This window comes from Psittacula echo (genome assembly GCF_963264785.1).
Source record: "Psittacula echo genome assembly, chromosome: 1".
NCBI classification, from domain to species: Eukaryota; Metazoa; Chordata; class Aves; order Psittaciformes; family Psittacidae; genus Psittacula; species Psittacula echo.
Genome location: NC_137735.1, coordinates 2,543,564 through 2,558,384, shown reverse-complemented (window position 1 = coordinate 2,558,384; position 14,821 = coordinate 2,543,564). Strand labels below are relative to the sequence as shown.

General features: G+C 41.8%; 1 protein-coding gene across 1 annotated transcript in view; it reads right to left on the bottom strand.

Annotated features, from left to right (window-relative positions):
• The window catches only part of DNAAF9 (dynein axonemal assembly factor 9), a gene marked incomplete at both ends in the record, with an annotated part of 73,478 nt that overhangs the window by 15,874 nt on the left and 42,783 nt on the right, over positions 1 to 14,821 (bottom strand). The window contains 7 exons of the mRNA XM_080632120.1: positions 359 to 517; positions 1,974 to 2,062; positions 3,630 to 3,747; positions 4,017 to 4,115; positions 4,339 to 4,427; positions 8,326 to 8,472; positions 12,655 to 12,758. Of these exons, the coding sequence (XP_080488246.1) occupies positions 359 to 517; positions 1,974 to 2,062; positions 3,630 to 3,747; positions 4,017 to 4,115; positions 4,339 to 4,427; positions 8,326 to 8,472; positions 12,655 to 12,758 (805 nt within the window). The remainder of the gene's footprint in view (positions 1 to 358; positions 518 to 1,973; positions 2,063 to 3,629; positions 3,748 to 4,016; positions 4,116 to 4,338; positions 4,428 to 8,325; positions 8,473 to 12,654; positions 12,759 to 14,821) is intronic.

The window sequence follows — 14,821 nt, the reverse complement described above, 5'->3', positions numbered from 1 at the left end:
AAAGTGCCATCTAACAACAGTCTACGATGTAGCTGGAAAGGGCAAGAAGACCTCTTCTGAGAAGTCAAAAACCACTGTCAATCTCTCCAGTAGGAAGAACCACTAAATTCAGTCCTTCCTTTCAAAGGAAGACTATGGACAATTTTTTTCCAGTGGAGTAACAAGGAATAAAATTAAGAGGTTGCAGAAAAGCTGAGTTTAGTACGTGTGTAAAACACACACCACTGAGTGCTATGCTATAGCACAGAAATCTGTCTGCCTCAAAATGATGTGAAAGTTTAGAAGTGCCTTGGAAATAAGGAAGGGAAGAGAAAATCCCTTATTCTATGCAACAGTTCAAAGAGTTTCAAACATTTACCCTTGCAAGACCACTAAGAGACGCTTCTTCTTCTTAGCATAAGCGGACTGACGGACATTGCGGTTCTGCTGAGCCTCCAGGACACTGGAGAGGTAACGCTGGAAGTGGGTTGCACTGAAGCATTCAGGACTATCCATAGTTTGCCTATAAACTATCCACCTAAGGAACAGAAAACAAGGAAAGAAGTTTATGTTCTATGACATAATATCACTGTTTTCTTTTTATTTTGAATCAATAGGCCAAAAATACATTCAGTAAGCCCTGAGATTCATATCTCTCATTCTACATGGGAAAAAGGAATTTACTTGGCTTTCTATCATTTCCAGTATAAGCACATTCTTTACATTACTGCCAGGAGGTTTTGTGGGGTTTCTGTTGTTGTTTCTTAATAAAACAATGTTCAACAACTTCTTCAAGCAGCTCATCATATGAGCAATTCTGATCACTGTTAGTGATGCAGTAAACAAAAGGTACATGAATCCAGCTCAAAGGCTTTGGGCATGTAAGCATTTCACTGGTAAAATAAAAGGTAACCCTGGCATTTGGAGGAAAACATGATGAGATGTGTTATTACAGAACCTTCAAAAGTCACCTTACGTTTGCCCTAAAAACAGAACCACAAAACTGTCCCGAATCAACTTGCTAATATCAAGACACTGAGTTAAATGTAACATGAAAACCCTCCACTCCAGATTATCACAAAGATTAAACATTACAGTGTTTGGCTGTAAGATTTAAAAGGATAAGAATTTATTCATTTTCTTCTTTTCCAGAAGCTGTATTAAACAAACAGAACTGCAAATTCCTATCCCATATTTATCTTATTGCCATACAACACATGTCCAGACTATATCTCCTGCTATTGCAGAATAGAAACCAGGTCAGATTAAGAACAATGCCATAGTAAGGACTGGTAGCACTGCCTTTACTCCAAGAAAAAGGCATTTTAGACTCTCTGCCACAAGTCAATAAATGGAAGCTTTTCACTTGTTCCCTTCAAATTGTGAGGGCTTCCACACTTGCTTAAGGCAGGACTCATTCAGCCCTTCTAAGATTATTCTTAACTTGAATGCCCCATCCCTGGCAGTGTTCAAGGCCAGGTTGGACACAGGGGCTTGGAGCAAGCTGCTCTAGTGGAAGGTGTCCCTGCCCGTGGCAGGGGTTGGAGCTGGAGGAGCTTTAAGGACCCATCCAACCCAAACCAGTCTGGGATTCTATAATTCTAACTGTTTGTAGGATCAGTGATAGTTCCAGACATACGTCACAAATTTACAGCAATACCTGTGGTATTCTTAACATGAAATATCCCATCTCCTGTGCTATTTTTCTTGTCTAAATGCCTAAAATCTAAGGGTAAATCTACCTGGAGTAACAGTTAAATGAGATGCCCGAACTGAATAAACCTTACCCTACAGTGTGCCATGTAGAACTAAGTTGTCTCATAATATTTACTGGATTTATTCTTATAATACATATGTTTACAAATTAGAACTGGGATATAAAACAAAGACATCAAGAACGTGAAGAAACATTAATAGCTTAATGTCCTTCATGCAGAATAACTAGTGATTAGTATGACCACTGCTCTGGACTGTAAAACCATAGCAGTACAAACCTGCCATGCTCCTTGTTAAAAGTCACCAGAAAAGCACACAGATCACTGGAATGACATCCTGGAAGACCCGTTATGATGGTGATAACCACCTAAAAGACAGGAACCAGGTAAGGGGGGTAATTTGAAGATTAGAAGTGAGCTACAGTGATTACACACACGTAAGGCTTCTATCTTGATAAGCCTAAACACAGAAAGAGCAAGCTAGCAGAGAACTGTAATTGTGTTTATGCAATTACTCAGGTATGCATGGCTTTAGAAAGACGTTTTATCTTGGTTTTCATACCTTTAATACAGCGAAAGGATAATTAACAAATACAGCCATCTGTATTATGAAAAACTAGACATTAAAATCTATTCCGCAATGAAAGTATTATTGCAAATGTCAGAGAAAACACTGCAAAAGACAGCAAATGGGTTATGTTTGCTATGAAGAAAACGGTATATTCAAATATAGAGAACAGTATTTGAGCAAAATGGTTTCAAAAGGGATGGTGAATGTGAAACTGCCTTGTCAAACACAAAGAGCAACTCTAAGTTTGCGACACTGAACCAGTCTTCCTCTATACAAAAGTTATTTCAGCAAAGCTGCATTTTGAGTAGGCTAGAACAGCCCTCTGTGCTGAACCTGGCTTAAGAAATTCTGTCACACTGGTAATCAGCCATCACACTGTGTATGAACCTGCTCCTAACAGACAAATCACCTCTTCCTGGCTTCTAAATACAGGCTATCTGAAGATAACCATCTGCAGAGTATTTGTATCCTACCCTCAAAATCGCTTTCAGAAGGGACATAGAAAATGAGTGTTCATGATATTAGATACAGAGAAGTAACCCAGAAAAATCAGAGGTACTACATGTATGTTACGTAGAATTTGCTATGAGTATTATAGAAAGACCTGTCTTTCAATTTTAAACATACATAACACAGTTAAACCAACCTTAAAATCAGATGTTAAAACATTCATAAGGGTTTATTATGTAATACTTCATTTAAGCGTCAGTTTGGTTGGTCTCTGTGCTAGACCCCAGGCAGTCTATCACCATATTGCAACATTCAAAGCAAAGAACTGCATTCCTGCTGCTCTATTTTCTTGCTTACAGCAGATTTCAAATGTTGGAGAGTTACACGGAAGCATTTTCTCTAAAAACGCTTTTTAAAGCACTCCTTTAGCTTGACAATTGTTATTGCCCCTATAGAGAACCAAGTGCTCTACAGATAATATCAGCAAATGTTAAATATCATGTGCTATCTCTATGCTATTTAAAGGACTTTAATGTTCCAGAGAACAATTCAGTTAAATTATTCAGCAATTCATAAAAACAAGCTACTGCTCGAGGGCTCACTCTCTCTGGACATGAGAGAAAACTGTTCACTCGAACAACTGTGCCTCATTTGCTGCCTCTGATTTATCAGGCTGAAGGACCATTAGTACTTCCAAAAGACTGCTTCAATGAAAAACTAAGTACTGTAATCAGGAAAGCAGAGCAATTTATTCTAATAAATAGACTTGAAGCACGTTCAGTGTGAACTGGTCGTAGTGGAGAAGGAAGCTAAACGGATGTCAGTACTTTACTACATTACTTACAACAGATGACAGAGCATTAGCTACGGATTCCATACTAGGGTTAGGAAGTGTTGTTGGGTTGCCTCCTTACCTTATCACTTTCTGCTTTGCTGTCAGGAATGATGTCCAACTGTTGCAGTACAACAGGAAGATGTGCTCTCATGACTGGCTTGTGACTGATGCTGCTGACTGTAAAATGCTGCACAAACCTTTCAAAAGCAAAAAAAGTTTCATTTTCTTCCAATCAACAGTAAAAGATTTCATTCATCTTTTAGTGATTTCCCAACTGTTTTTAACTGTCTTTAACAATAAGATCGTTAAAAGGTCAAACAGAGGATTCCTAGAGACAAAAGAATTCATCTCAGAATAAAAGTATCTAAGGACAGTTATTTAATAAGCAATTTTTAGAGGAACAATACATCTCCCAAAATAATTCAGTATTATTTCTGACGTCCTGAAAACAAAAATCATTTCTCACCTCTCCAGTTCTGGAAGGGCAGCAGAGAGTTTCAGCTCCCTGCATCTTTCCCCAGAAGGAAAAGGCAAGGAATTAAATAGCTTCTGAACATTGGAATGCCTGAAACAAGCAAAGTAATGAACTGGTTGGTTAAAGGAGAAACCTAGAAATTTACCTTCTTTAAATCACATAAAACTAGCACAAAAAAAATAAAGCTGGTGTTGCACTAAGACTGCAACAATTCCTTTTTGCATCATTAAAACCTTCAATGAGTGACAGCGGTTTACGGTTTGCAGCCCATGGTTAATGTACAATTGCACTGGAGTAAGTGGCATGAACTTACATTCTCTTTTGATCCACAGACAGGAACTCTTCCTGAACAACCCTTAAAGATAATCCTGAGTTTGCCTGGTTTTGCCACGAAGAGAAAACCTGGAACAAACCAGACCTATGCATAAGTGCCATTATTCTGCAAAATCTGGGTTGAATTTGTTTAGGAATTGGTTTTGTTCCCCTAAATAAATGCATGCATTTGAACTAGCCATGAAGTATGCTGCAATGCTAGTTTTGCTGCAACAATCCAAACTCTGGAAGAAATCTCCACAGATCACATTTTGTAAGGTTCTCTTTGGTTAGACGGAAACTGCTTTAAGAAGTAACTTGACTGAAATGGTCTAGTTACCCTGGGACCAAAAGAGTTCCTTCAAAAGCATTCACAGAATCACAGAATCCCAGCCTGGTTTGTGTTGGAAGGGACCTTAAAGCTCCTCCAGCTCCAACCCCTGCCACGGGCAGGGACCCCTTCCACTAGAGCAGCTTGCTCCAAGCCCCTGTGTCCAACCTGGCCTTGAACACTGCCAGGGATGGGGCAGCCACAGCTTCTCTGGGCACCCTGGGCCAGCGCCTCAGCACCCTCCCAGGGAAGAGCTTCTGCCTAAGAGCTCATCTCAGTCTCCCCTCTGGCAGGTTAAAGCCATTCCCCTTGGCCTGGCCCTACAGGCCCTTGTCCCAAGCCCCTCTCCAGCTTTCCTGCAGCCCCTTTAGGCACTGGAGCTGCTCTAAGGTTTCCCTGGAGCCTTCTCTTCTCCAGCCTGAACAAGCCCAACACATCCAACTGCTGTACACAGCAGGAACAGAATTAATCTAAGTAGTGCTGTAATGTCATGGGGTAAGTTTGCAGCAATCATTTCTAGAAATTTAAGAACAAACTCTATTCCCTTGCAAAAGAAAAGGGAGTCCTTCGTTTCACTAGGGAACAGTGATTTGGCTCACATCCTATTGCTCCAGCCAAGTCACATTAATATGAATGGAACTCTGAACCTAGAAATCAGATTCAGATGAATCACACAGTCATTTAAGCGTTTGGTATTTCCCTTCTTTTAATAAGTAAAGGCAACAGCCATTGTCATTCTTCACAATAATTTGCTGCAAGACAAAACAATTATGGGGGAAAGACTGCTTTCCATTAACAAATCAGCATCCTAAACACAAGGGTACTGAGATAAAAACCCATCAAAATAAAATCACCTTTTTCTATTAACAAAGATATTATTGCTGGCGTAGAAGGATGCACGCAACCAACCAAAGAACCACTTCAAAACACGTAAAAGTGGTGAAGGAAAATGCCTACAAAGAATGATAAGGAGTGGTCAACAGAAGGATGTATTCATTAGAAGGGAAAACACAGATCAGACCGAGAGAGAGCACAATGGAAATGAATCGTTCCTTTTTTTGTAACTAAATGAACATTGGAGAAAAGAGCTGCTGCGGCATTGGTGAAGGTGACTAAAACTACAGAATAGATCACAGAATCCTAGAACAGTCTGGGTTGGAAGGGTCCTAAAAACTCATCCAGTTCTAACCCCCTGCCATAGGCAGGGACACTTTGCACTAGATCAGGTTGCTTCAAGCCCCATCCAACCTGGCCTTGAAATCCATAACACTAACTAAATAGCACTGAAGAAAAGCAGCAGCAGGATAGGGATATTGACCAGCAGAGCTGCTTAAGGAATGCCCTGTGACACCATTTGCAATGAATCTGACATAGACTGAACTGACAGCGTTTTGGGGAACTAAGGTGGGAGACAAGTCAACACAGTATGGAGATGCTTCATAGAAATACACATCTAACAGTAAGAATGGAAGAAACAGAAAGAAGAATAGGAGGAAGGTAAAGATGAAAGCAAGCATGAGCACTCAAACATTTCTGGAATCAGATGGAGCATCAGTTGGTAGTAAAAAAGAAACAACCTGAAGGAGTCTGTCAAAAAATGAGCACTTCCATTAATTCAAGGTGGCAGTGAAGAGTAAAGGCAAAGCCAGGGTATCTCCGAACATTTGCAGAAGAGGGAACTATACTGCCTTTGTACAAGACACAAATACCCTCATCTCAGATACTACACACAGTACCTACAGTCAAAAAATAGATCAAGAGTATTACAATGATTAAAGGAAAACAGAACTTTTTGTAAGCATAGAGTAAAAGGATTCAGTTTTATTAAGCCAAATAAGTCAGAAAGAATAGGCCCGAAATTTCTGACTACCTCAAGGATGTCTACTGGTAGAGCAATAGGAAAAAACACAAAACACAAAACACACAAATATATAAAAGTAGGCCTAATAAAATAAGCTGAAAATTCAAGAACCAACCAACCAACCATTCCCAACCACTCACACACTGGAAGAGTGGGAGGAATCTAAACACTCTAAATAAAAGGAGCAGAAATGTTATGGGACCATTAATGCTACCAGTGGGGATTACTCACTGAGCTAGGTGGTCTTTCCCTGTCCAGTGTCAGGAGCATACACTAAACCCCTTGTGAAGTCCTAAAATTTCCAGGCTCATTTCCTCAAAAGTGCTATTGTTATAAAGTTATGTTTATTAAAAGCCTCTGCATTACAATGTATAAAGCCAATATACTCAGAGAATAATACAACACCATATGGGATACTTAAAGACTTTAACAAAACTTCCCTAAGGATCACGATCCAAATGTGTCTAACCACAAAAAAATCACAATAGAACCTCTGCCACTACATACAATTGCTGTAGCCAATTATACACCAGTGCTACATTTAAAATGCAACTACAAGAAAACAAGCTTTTAGAGCACTCACTGGCTTCAGAAGACAAAATGAAAGCACATGGTGAGCATTAAGTTTAACGAGCAACACAATCACTAAAAATGCATATATAAGTTCAAGTTTCTCACACATGCAAGTTCCTAAGATCAAGAGCAATAATGCTCCATAGAATCATAGAATCACAGCCTGGTTTGGGTTGGAAGGGAGCTTAAAGCTCATCCAGCTCCAACACCTTCCACTAGAGCAGCTTGCTCCAAGCCCCTGTGTCCAACCTGGCCTTGAACACTGCCAGGGATGGGGCAGCCACAGCTTCTCTGGGCACCCTGGGCCAGCGCCTCAGCACCCTCACAGGGAAGAGCTTCTGCCTAAGAGCTCATCTCAGTCTCCCCTCGGGCAGGTTAAAGCCATTCCCCTTGTTCTGTTCCCTACAGGCCCTTGTCCAAAGCCCCTCTCCAATCTTCTTGTTGGTTCTTTAGGTATCGGAAAGACCGGGAAGGTAGGGTAAGTCCAGTCCATGACAATCTCAAGTCAGCAAGGCAGATGCTGTAAGTCACACAGGGAATCAGACTTTCTGGTTAAAGGTCTCCAGACTCACCTCCCATTCTGAGCAGGACTACTGATGGCAGTACAGACCAGCTCAACCATGACTTCAAAATCTTCAAAGGTGGAGGTTCACTGTCTGGGTGACCTGTTCCAGTGACTGCACAAACCTCCTCCTGACAATCAGTCTCTGTCTTCAAAGCTGCAGTCTATGGTTACTGCCCTCGTTATCTACCACTACTGAAAAAGCTATCTGTAGCTGTCCTTCCTCCTGCAACACCCTGATTTTATATACAAGATAAGCAGTCTCAAAATCACATCAAGCCATTTCTCTCAATACCCTCCATGAATCCCATCCAGCTTCAAAGAGGAGGCTTTCAATGTATTTCCTAACTTGATGCTTCCTCAGTATTAACGGCCTGTTTTCCTCTCTACGCTGTTTCTTGTTCACTGAGACATAGGAAAAGCTGAGATATAGGAAAAAGTTTTGCTTGGGAAGACTGATGGAAGAAACATCTTGAATTTTAACCTCGTCTGTATTTACTTACCTGGTGACAAGATTTAGTGGCTCAACTAATAGAGAAATTAACTACATTTGAAAGAAGGGGATAAGACAGACATCAACAAATTCACCCTTCATCTGAAACACAAAGAAGAATTGTGTGGTTCCCCCCTGTGCACCCAAACCAATCTTTTATTACTGTACCTGTGAATAAAAAGCTTTATAAATCTTTCTTTTGGGGAAAAGTGCAACCATCAGGAAGTTGTCTCGGGTATGGAATTCAATTGGTAGATGAGCAAGCAAGGAACTTTTGTAGTCTATGAAGAGAGCAGCAACAATACTGTTTGAATCCTGGAAAAGGAAGAAACAGGACAACAGTTACTGAAAGTGGAAAAAAGGCTTAATACATGAAACAGCAGAGATCATAACTACTACAGTCATAGCTAGGCATGCATAAAGACCTGAACATTCGTTAGCACATGTACGGAGTAGAAAGATCAACTGCAGCCTCTGACAGGACTCCTCACTTTCTACTTTACAGCTACTAGAGGTACCATAAGCCTTAAAGAAAGCATCTGAGATTGTCCTAAGCGCCTAAGTCTTGTCTTGCTTCAAAAAGAGAAGCTTACATTTTAATATCTACTCTTTTCCCTTCATCAAAACTAGACCTTTAGCCCTTTCCTCTGCTAATGTTTCACAACAAAGCCACCTTCATCTACACCTACACATCTCTGACACGAATACCCTGGAAGAATGAATTCAGTATCAGCTAAAAAGATTAGAAGGATGTTATGGTGCTATTGCAAACTGGGTTTTATACAATGGTCTTGAGTATCTCACCTGAAAGGAACCATACTGCAATGAAACCCAACTATCAGGTCTGTAATTTGAAGTGTAGGTCACCTGCAAGTTGGAAGCATCCCATTCCTCTCATTCTTTAATGAGCACAAGTTCTACTAAATCTGTTGCTTCTTCACCTGAATCGTGTCTTCACTAAGAGGAAGCCGAAGCCCTCAAGATCAGTCTCCCTGAGTAACACTGAACTCTGGTTGTCCTATTCTTGGTCTAATAAAACACCACCAACCCTTTGTTTTCTGGATTTCAAGATAGGCAACTCTGAGGATGCTGAAGTAATTTATGCTCAAGCTTTGACCTGTAGCTATTTCCCCACCAAAGTAGTAGAAAAACAGTACAATTGAGCAGAATGAAACATCCCAGGAAAAAAGAGTTCGAAGTAGAACTGGGCAGCATCCATCTCCCTTTAAACAGGAGAAGTAGGGAAAGAACTCAACTTACTAACTTAAGAGAAGAAAAAGCTCAAGTTGGGGAACACTTACATAAGAACTGGTATCAATTCAGGGACATTTGCAAAGAGAATCTCAACCCTTTGCCATTTGAGAGATTAATTATAGAAGTAATCCTTTCAAAGTCATTGAGGCTACAGAATAACATGCAAAAATGTTCCCCTAAAAGAGAACAATTTCTCTTAAGAAGAAATGGTTTTCAGAACATGGTCCTCAGATCCTGGATCCTGTAGGACAGCTTAGAGCTTTATTAAGAAGTGACTAAAAGGCCAACTCATCCATGCTGCAATCTGCATGTGAAGTGCCCAACAGTGTGCTCCTCCTCCTGGGAAATGTTTAGGGTTCCATCAATTGGAAAAAGCTGAAAAGCAGCAGCAATAATCCTCATGGACATTAGGTTAAAAGAACCCAGTTCAGTGTTTTACAAGATGTTAAATGCTGTTGTGAAATCTAAATATTACTCGGTAATATTTCTTCACTTATTAAATGGCCAAAATGAGGGCTGGAATCAGTTATTTACAAGCTGAAATACTTGGTTTTGAATAAGACCTTAAAACTAAGCACATGGCATCTTAAGCCCTACACAGTAAAGATGCCTTGATACAGTTTACAGAGACACTGAATTTAGATTGAGCTGAGCTCTTAGGCAGAAGCTCTTCCCTGTGAGGGTGCTGAGGCGCTGGCCCAGGGTGCCCAGAGAAGCTGTGGCTGCCCCATCCCTGGCAGTGTTCAAGGCCAGGTTGGACACAGGGGCTTGGAGCAAGCTGCTCCAGTGGAAGGGGTCCCTGCCCGTGGCAGGGGTTGGAGCTGGATGAGCTTTAAGCTCCCTTCCAACCCAAACTATTCTAGGATTCCATGATTTTATGAACAACTACAGAAGACAGACAACTAAACCCAGGAGTCTGGAGACTCGGTGGCAGTGGAGCCTCTTGGGTTTTCTTTCACTCCCAGGATGGCTGGTGCTAAATTTGAATAGTGCTGCCCTACAAAATGGGTTATTTATGTGACTCTGCTAAGATTGAGATGGTTTCTGCTTTAGACCTTCATAGTACAGTTTTGTGAGGAATCATAGAATCATAGAATAGTTTGGGTTGGAAAAGACCTTAAGATCATCCAATTCCAACCCCCTGCCATGGGCAGGAACACCCCACACTAAACCATGTCACCCAAGGCTCTGTCCAACCTGGCCTTTAACACCGCCAAGGATGGAGCATTCACAACCTCCCTGGGCAACCCATTCCAGTGCCTCAGCACCCTCACAGGAAAGAATTTTTTCCTTATATCCAATCAAACTTCCCCTGTTTCAGTTTGAACCCATTACCCCTTGTCCTATCACTACAGTCCCTACAGAAGAGTCCCACTCCAGCATCCTTGTAGGCCCCCTTCAGACACTGGAAGCTGCTCTGAGGTCTCCATGCAGCTTCTCTTCTCCAGGCTGAACAGCCCCAACTTTCTCAGCCTGTCTCCATACAGGAGGTGCTCCAGCCCCTGATCATCCTCGTGGCCTCCTCTGGACTTGTTCCAACAGCTCCATGTCCTTTTGATGTTGAGGACACCAGAACTGCACACAATGCTCCAAATGAGGTCTCACGAGAGCAGAGTAGAGGGGCAGGATCACCTCCTTCGACCTGCTGGTCACGCTCCTCTTGATGCAGCCCAGGATATGGTTAGCTTTCTGGGCTGCGAGCGCACAGTACCCTGTCCTCCATGCACTCATGGTCTACGAGCTTCATGGACTACAGGACCTCAAGCAGAAGGTAGGCACCCAGCTTCTCAGATTAGAGAAGCCTGCAGCATGTGTTGGAGGCAGAAATGCTGATATTTTCAAGTTAAAACGAGAAGTACCTAGCAGGCATGGAGACAGAGCAGCTAAGAAACTGTCCTTTGAATCCCTAAAGTCTTTGTACCCTTTACTTTAATCCTAGCATTAAATGATCCTATCTTTTCCATCAATATTGTTCCAATAACTTTAGGAAAAAGCAGACTAACAATTATCCTTCTTCTCCTGTCACTTCTGAACATTTTCAGCTCTCCACCCTTGTATTATGCCAAGTCAGTTGAACAATCAAATGCTGTCAAGGTTTAGCTTTACACAAAAATCTGGCACCAGTTCAAGAGTGATAGCCAGGCCCCATAAATAGCTAGTTTCATGAAAGTGAGTGTCTTGACTCAAACAATAGAAGGAAGGTCAATGTTAAAATAGCTTCTTAAACTACCAAGGGGCAATCAATAACATATACAAGAAAAGGCAGCTAAGGTAAGATTCTCTTCACTGTTGTGTTTTCATATCAATGGAATCACACACTTTGATTGTATTTTACTGGTTTCCTTCATTAAATGATGAAATCACAGCAACACAATGCTTTCTGGAGGTCACTGAACAAATGTGCAATACTGTACCTGAAGAAAATAGAAACCAAAGGAAACTGAGATTTTTAGGGCTTTTTGTCAGTGCTTAGGAAACAATAACCAACCAAAATAATCTCTTTTCCATTCTCAAAAAGTGATAGCTAAACCAGTGTGTCTGCCTTGAAGAGGGGAAAAAATAACCTGAGTTGCCATCGTTAGCCTAATTCTCAATTCCCGCTAAGCCAGGAGACCAAAACATTAGCTTGGCAAGTTGGCCAAGTGATAAAAGTTGACCACAGGAGCATCCAAAGTCCAGCTCTAACTCAGAACATGTGTTCTTACATGGAACAGGCCTTTTCTTCTCACTTCCCAACATGAATCAGTCAGTCCCTTCACCCTGTCAGTTACACAAGGCTCTAGGACAGTAGACAGACACCGCTCATGACCTCTCCAGAGATAAGTAATACACTGCCACGAGCTTTTGTCTGAAGGTTAAATGTATTTTGAATACAAGGCAGCATTTCACCCTCCAGTACCCCACATGACTCCATGATGCTTGAACTTTTCTCTATCCATCACCTAAAGCTGCTCAATGCTTTATGAATGTTATATTCTGCACTTCCTAGTAAAAAGCAATTTTCCAAACTATTAAGACCACATTGGTAACTCAGCCTAATACAAAACTCCCTCCTCCTTGCATTTTAGTTCATCACTAAGTGGTTAAGTTAATCAATATCGAAAGTGTGGAGATTTGCATCAGTTATTAGTTTAATGCTTGGAGAATTGCAACTGAAATTGAAGCCTTGCACTAGTACCCTAAAGAAGTATTGTTAAAAACTGGTAACAAATTTATGACAGTAAGAACAAATGCAGTACTCACCCCATCATAGAAGGAGATGGAACTCATATGGTTCTTTGAAATGGAAATGCTGCCATGGTGGGGATCAGAAAAGAGAATGCCGTCTGAAAAGAAGTACACTTTGCCTAGAATTTGAAAGAAAAAATATCAGATTAGCTATATCTCAATATCTCAGCATCACAGAATCAACTGGGTTGGAAAGACATTTGAGATCATCAAGTTCAACCATTACTCAGCACTGCCAAGGCCACCACTAACCCATGGCACTGAGGGCCTCATCTACACGGTGTGTGAACGCTCCCAGGGATGGTGACTCCAGCACTGCCCTGGGCAGCCTCTTCCAATGCCTGAGCACCCTTTGGGGGAAGAAACTCCTCCTAATATCCAGCCTAAACCTTCCCTGGTGCAGCTTGAGGCTGTTTCCTCTTGTACAAGAGGAAAAGAACTCGCATTACTCGGAGTTACACTTAGAACAAAAGCAAAGCCAGGCAGTGAAGTAATTAAAACATGTAGCTGAGCATGCCTGCCCATGTAGCTCATCCACCAAAGGACGCTCAGAAGAAACAATAAAGAAACTCAGACGTTTTCCCTCTTGAAATGGTAACTTACAATAAGGTCTTCAAAACTGTTCAGTATTAAGGCTTCACTTTAATGAAAAAGAGCTTGATATGAAATAGAATCTTCACAGAATCCCAGAGAGGTTTGTGTTGGAAGGGACCTTAAAGCACATACAGCTCCAACCCCTGCCACAGGCAGGGACACCTTCCACTGGAGCAGCTTGCTCCAAGCCCCTGTGTCCAACCTGGCCTTGAACACTGCCAGGGATGGGGCAGCCACAGCTTCTCTGGGCACCCTGTGCCAGCGCCTCAGCACCCTCACAGGGAAGGGCTTCTGCCTCAGATCCAAGCTGAATCTACCCTCTTTAATCTTAGAGCCATTCCCCCTTGTCACTACATGACCTTGTCAAAAGCCCCTCTCCACCTTTCTTGTTGGCCTCTGGGCAACCTGTGCCAGGGCCTCACCAGAGGTGTTCATTCTTTTGTAACAGAAAAGCAAGCCAAAACCATATTAATTAATCCAAACTAACCCAGTTTCCTTTAACATGGAAGCCAGCAGACTGTATCAAGAACTTGCTATGCTACTTGTGTGTTTTCCACAAGTGATTAATCACAAAAGAGAGTTTCAGACTGATTGACTTAGTTCAGTTCACGCTACAAAACCCCCTAACAGAGCAGATGTATTAACATACAAAGGAAAAGGTTCAGCAGCCTGAACTTTCCTGATGCATTTTAGTCACGAATGCATACCTTGTCACATTCAGACACAAGTGACAGGGAGAGAACATGAGTGCCTGTCTGGCAGTACCTTTTACACCTATCATCCTTGCCAGACTACATAGCTGCAACCTCAGCAAGCCCAAATTAGAGCACAGCAAACTGTCTCACACTGTACATGGAAGGCAATGAGATCAAGTTCATTTTCACTTGACACCTAAGAGAATATCTCCCCTGTTGAAGTGTTACACCATAGCCCTTACACCACCTACTTGCACCTCTCCAACCCAAGAGTTATCAAAACTTTAACTTCACAAATCTCCCCAAAAAAGGGAAATTGCTCCACCAGGAGACACAGAGCCAGTTTTCACAAGCCAAAAATACCAAACCAACCAACAATTCGCCATTCTGTAGTTATTTACTGAGGGAATTATGTGCCCACAGCACTGTATTGCAAAATAGCTAAATACATTATTCCGCACTAACCTTTCTGTAAAATCTGTTCAATGAGAGCAAAAGCAAATTGTGCTCTGTGAAGGCTGCTGTTTAATTGCCTTCTACATCATTATTTATCCTCAAGACTACATTGCACTGTTGCAAAAACAATAAAGCTGAAGGCTTCCTTCTAAAGATCATCAGCTTATCTGAGCACTTAAATGTCAGGTATTCATGGAATCATAGCATCAAAGAATGGTTTCAGTTGAAGGGACCTTAAAGCTCATCCAGCTCCAACCCCTGCCATGGGCAGGGACCCCTTCCACTGGAGCAGCTTGCTCCAAGCCCCTGTGTCCAACCTGGCCTTGAACACTGCCAGGGATGGGGCAGCCACAGCTTCTCTGGGCACCCTGTGCCAGCACCTCACAACCCTCATAGTGAAAAGACCAAATCTGTTGGTTCTCTTCTGCTATACAGCA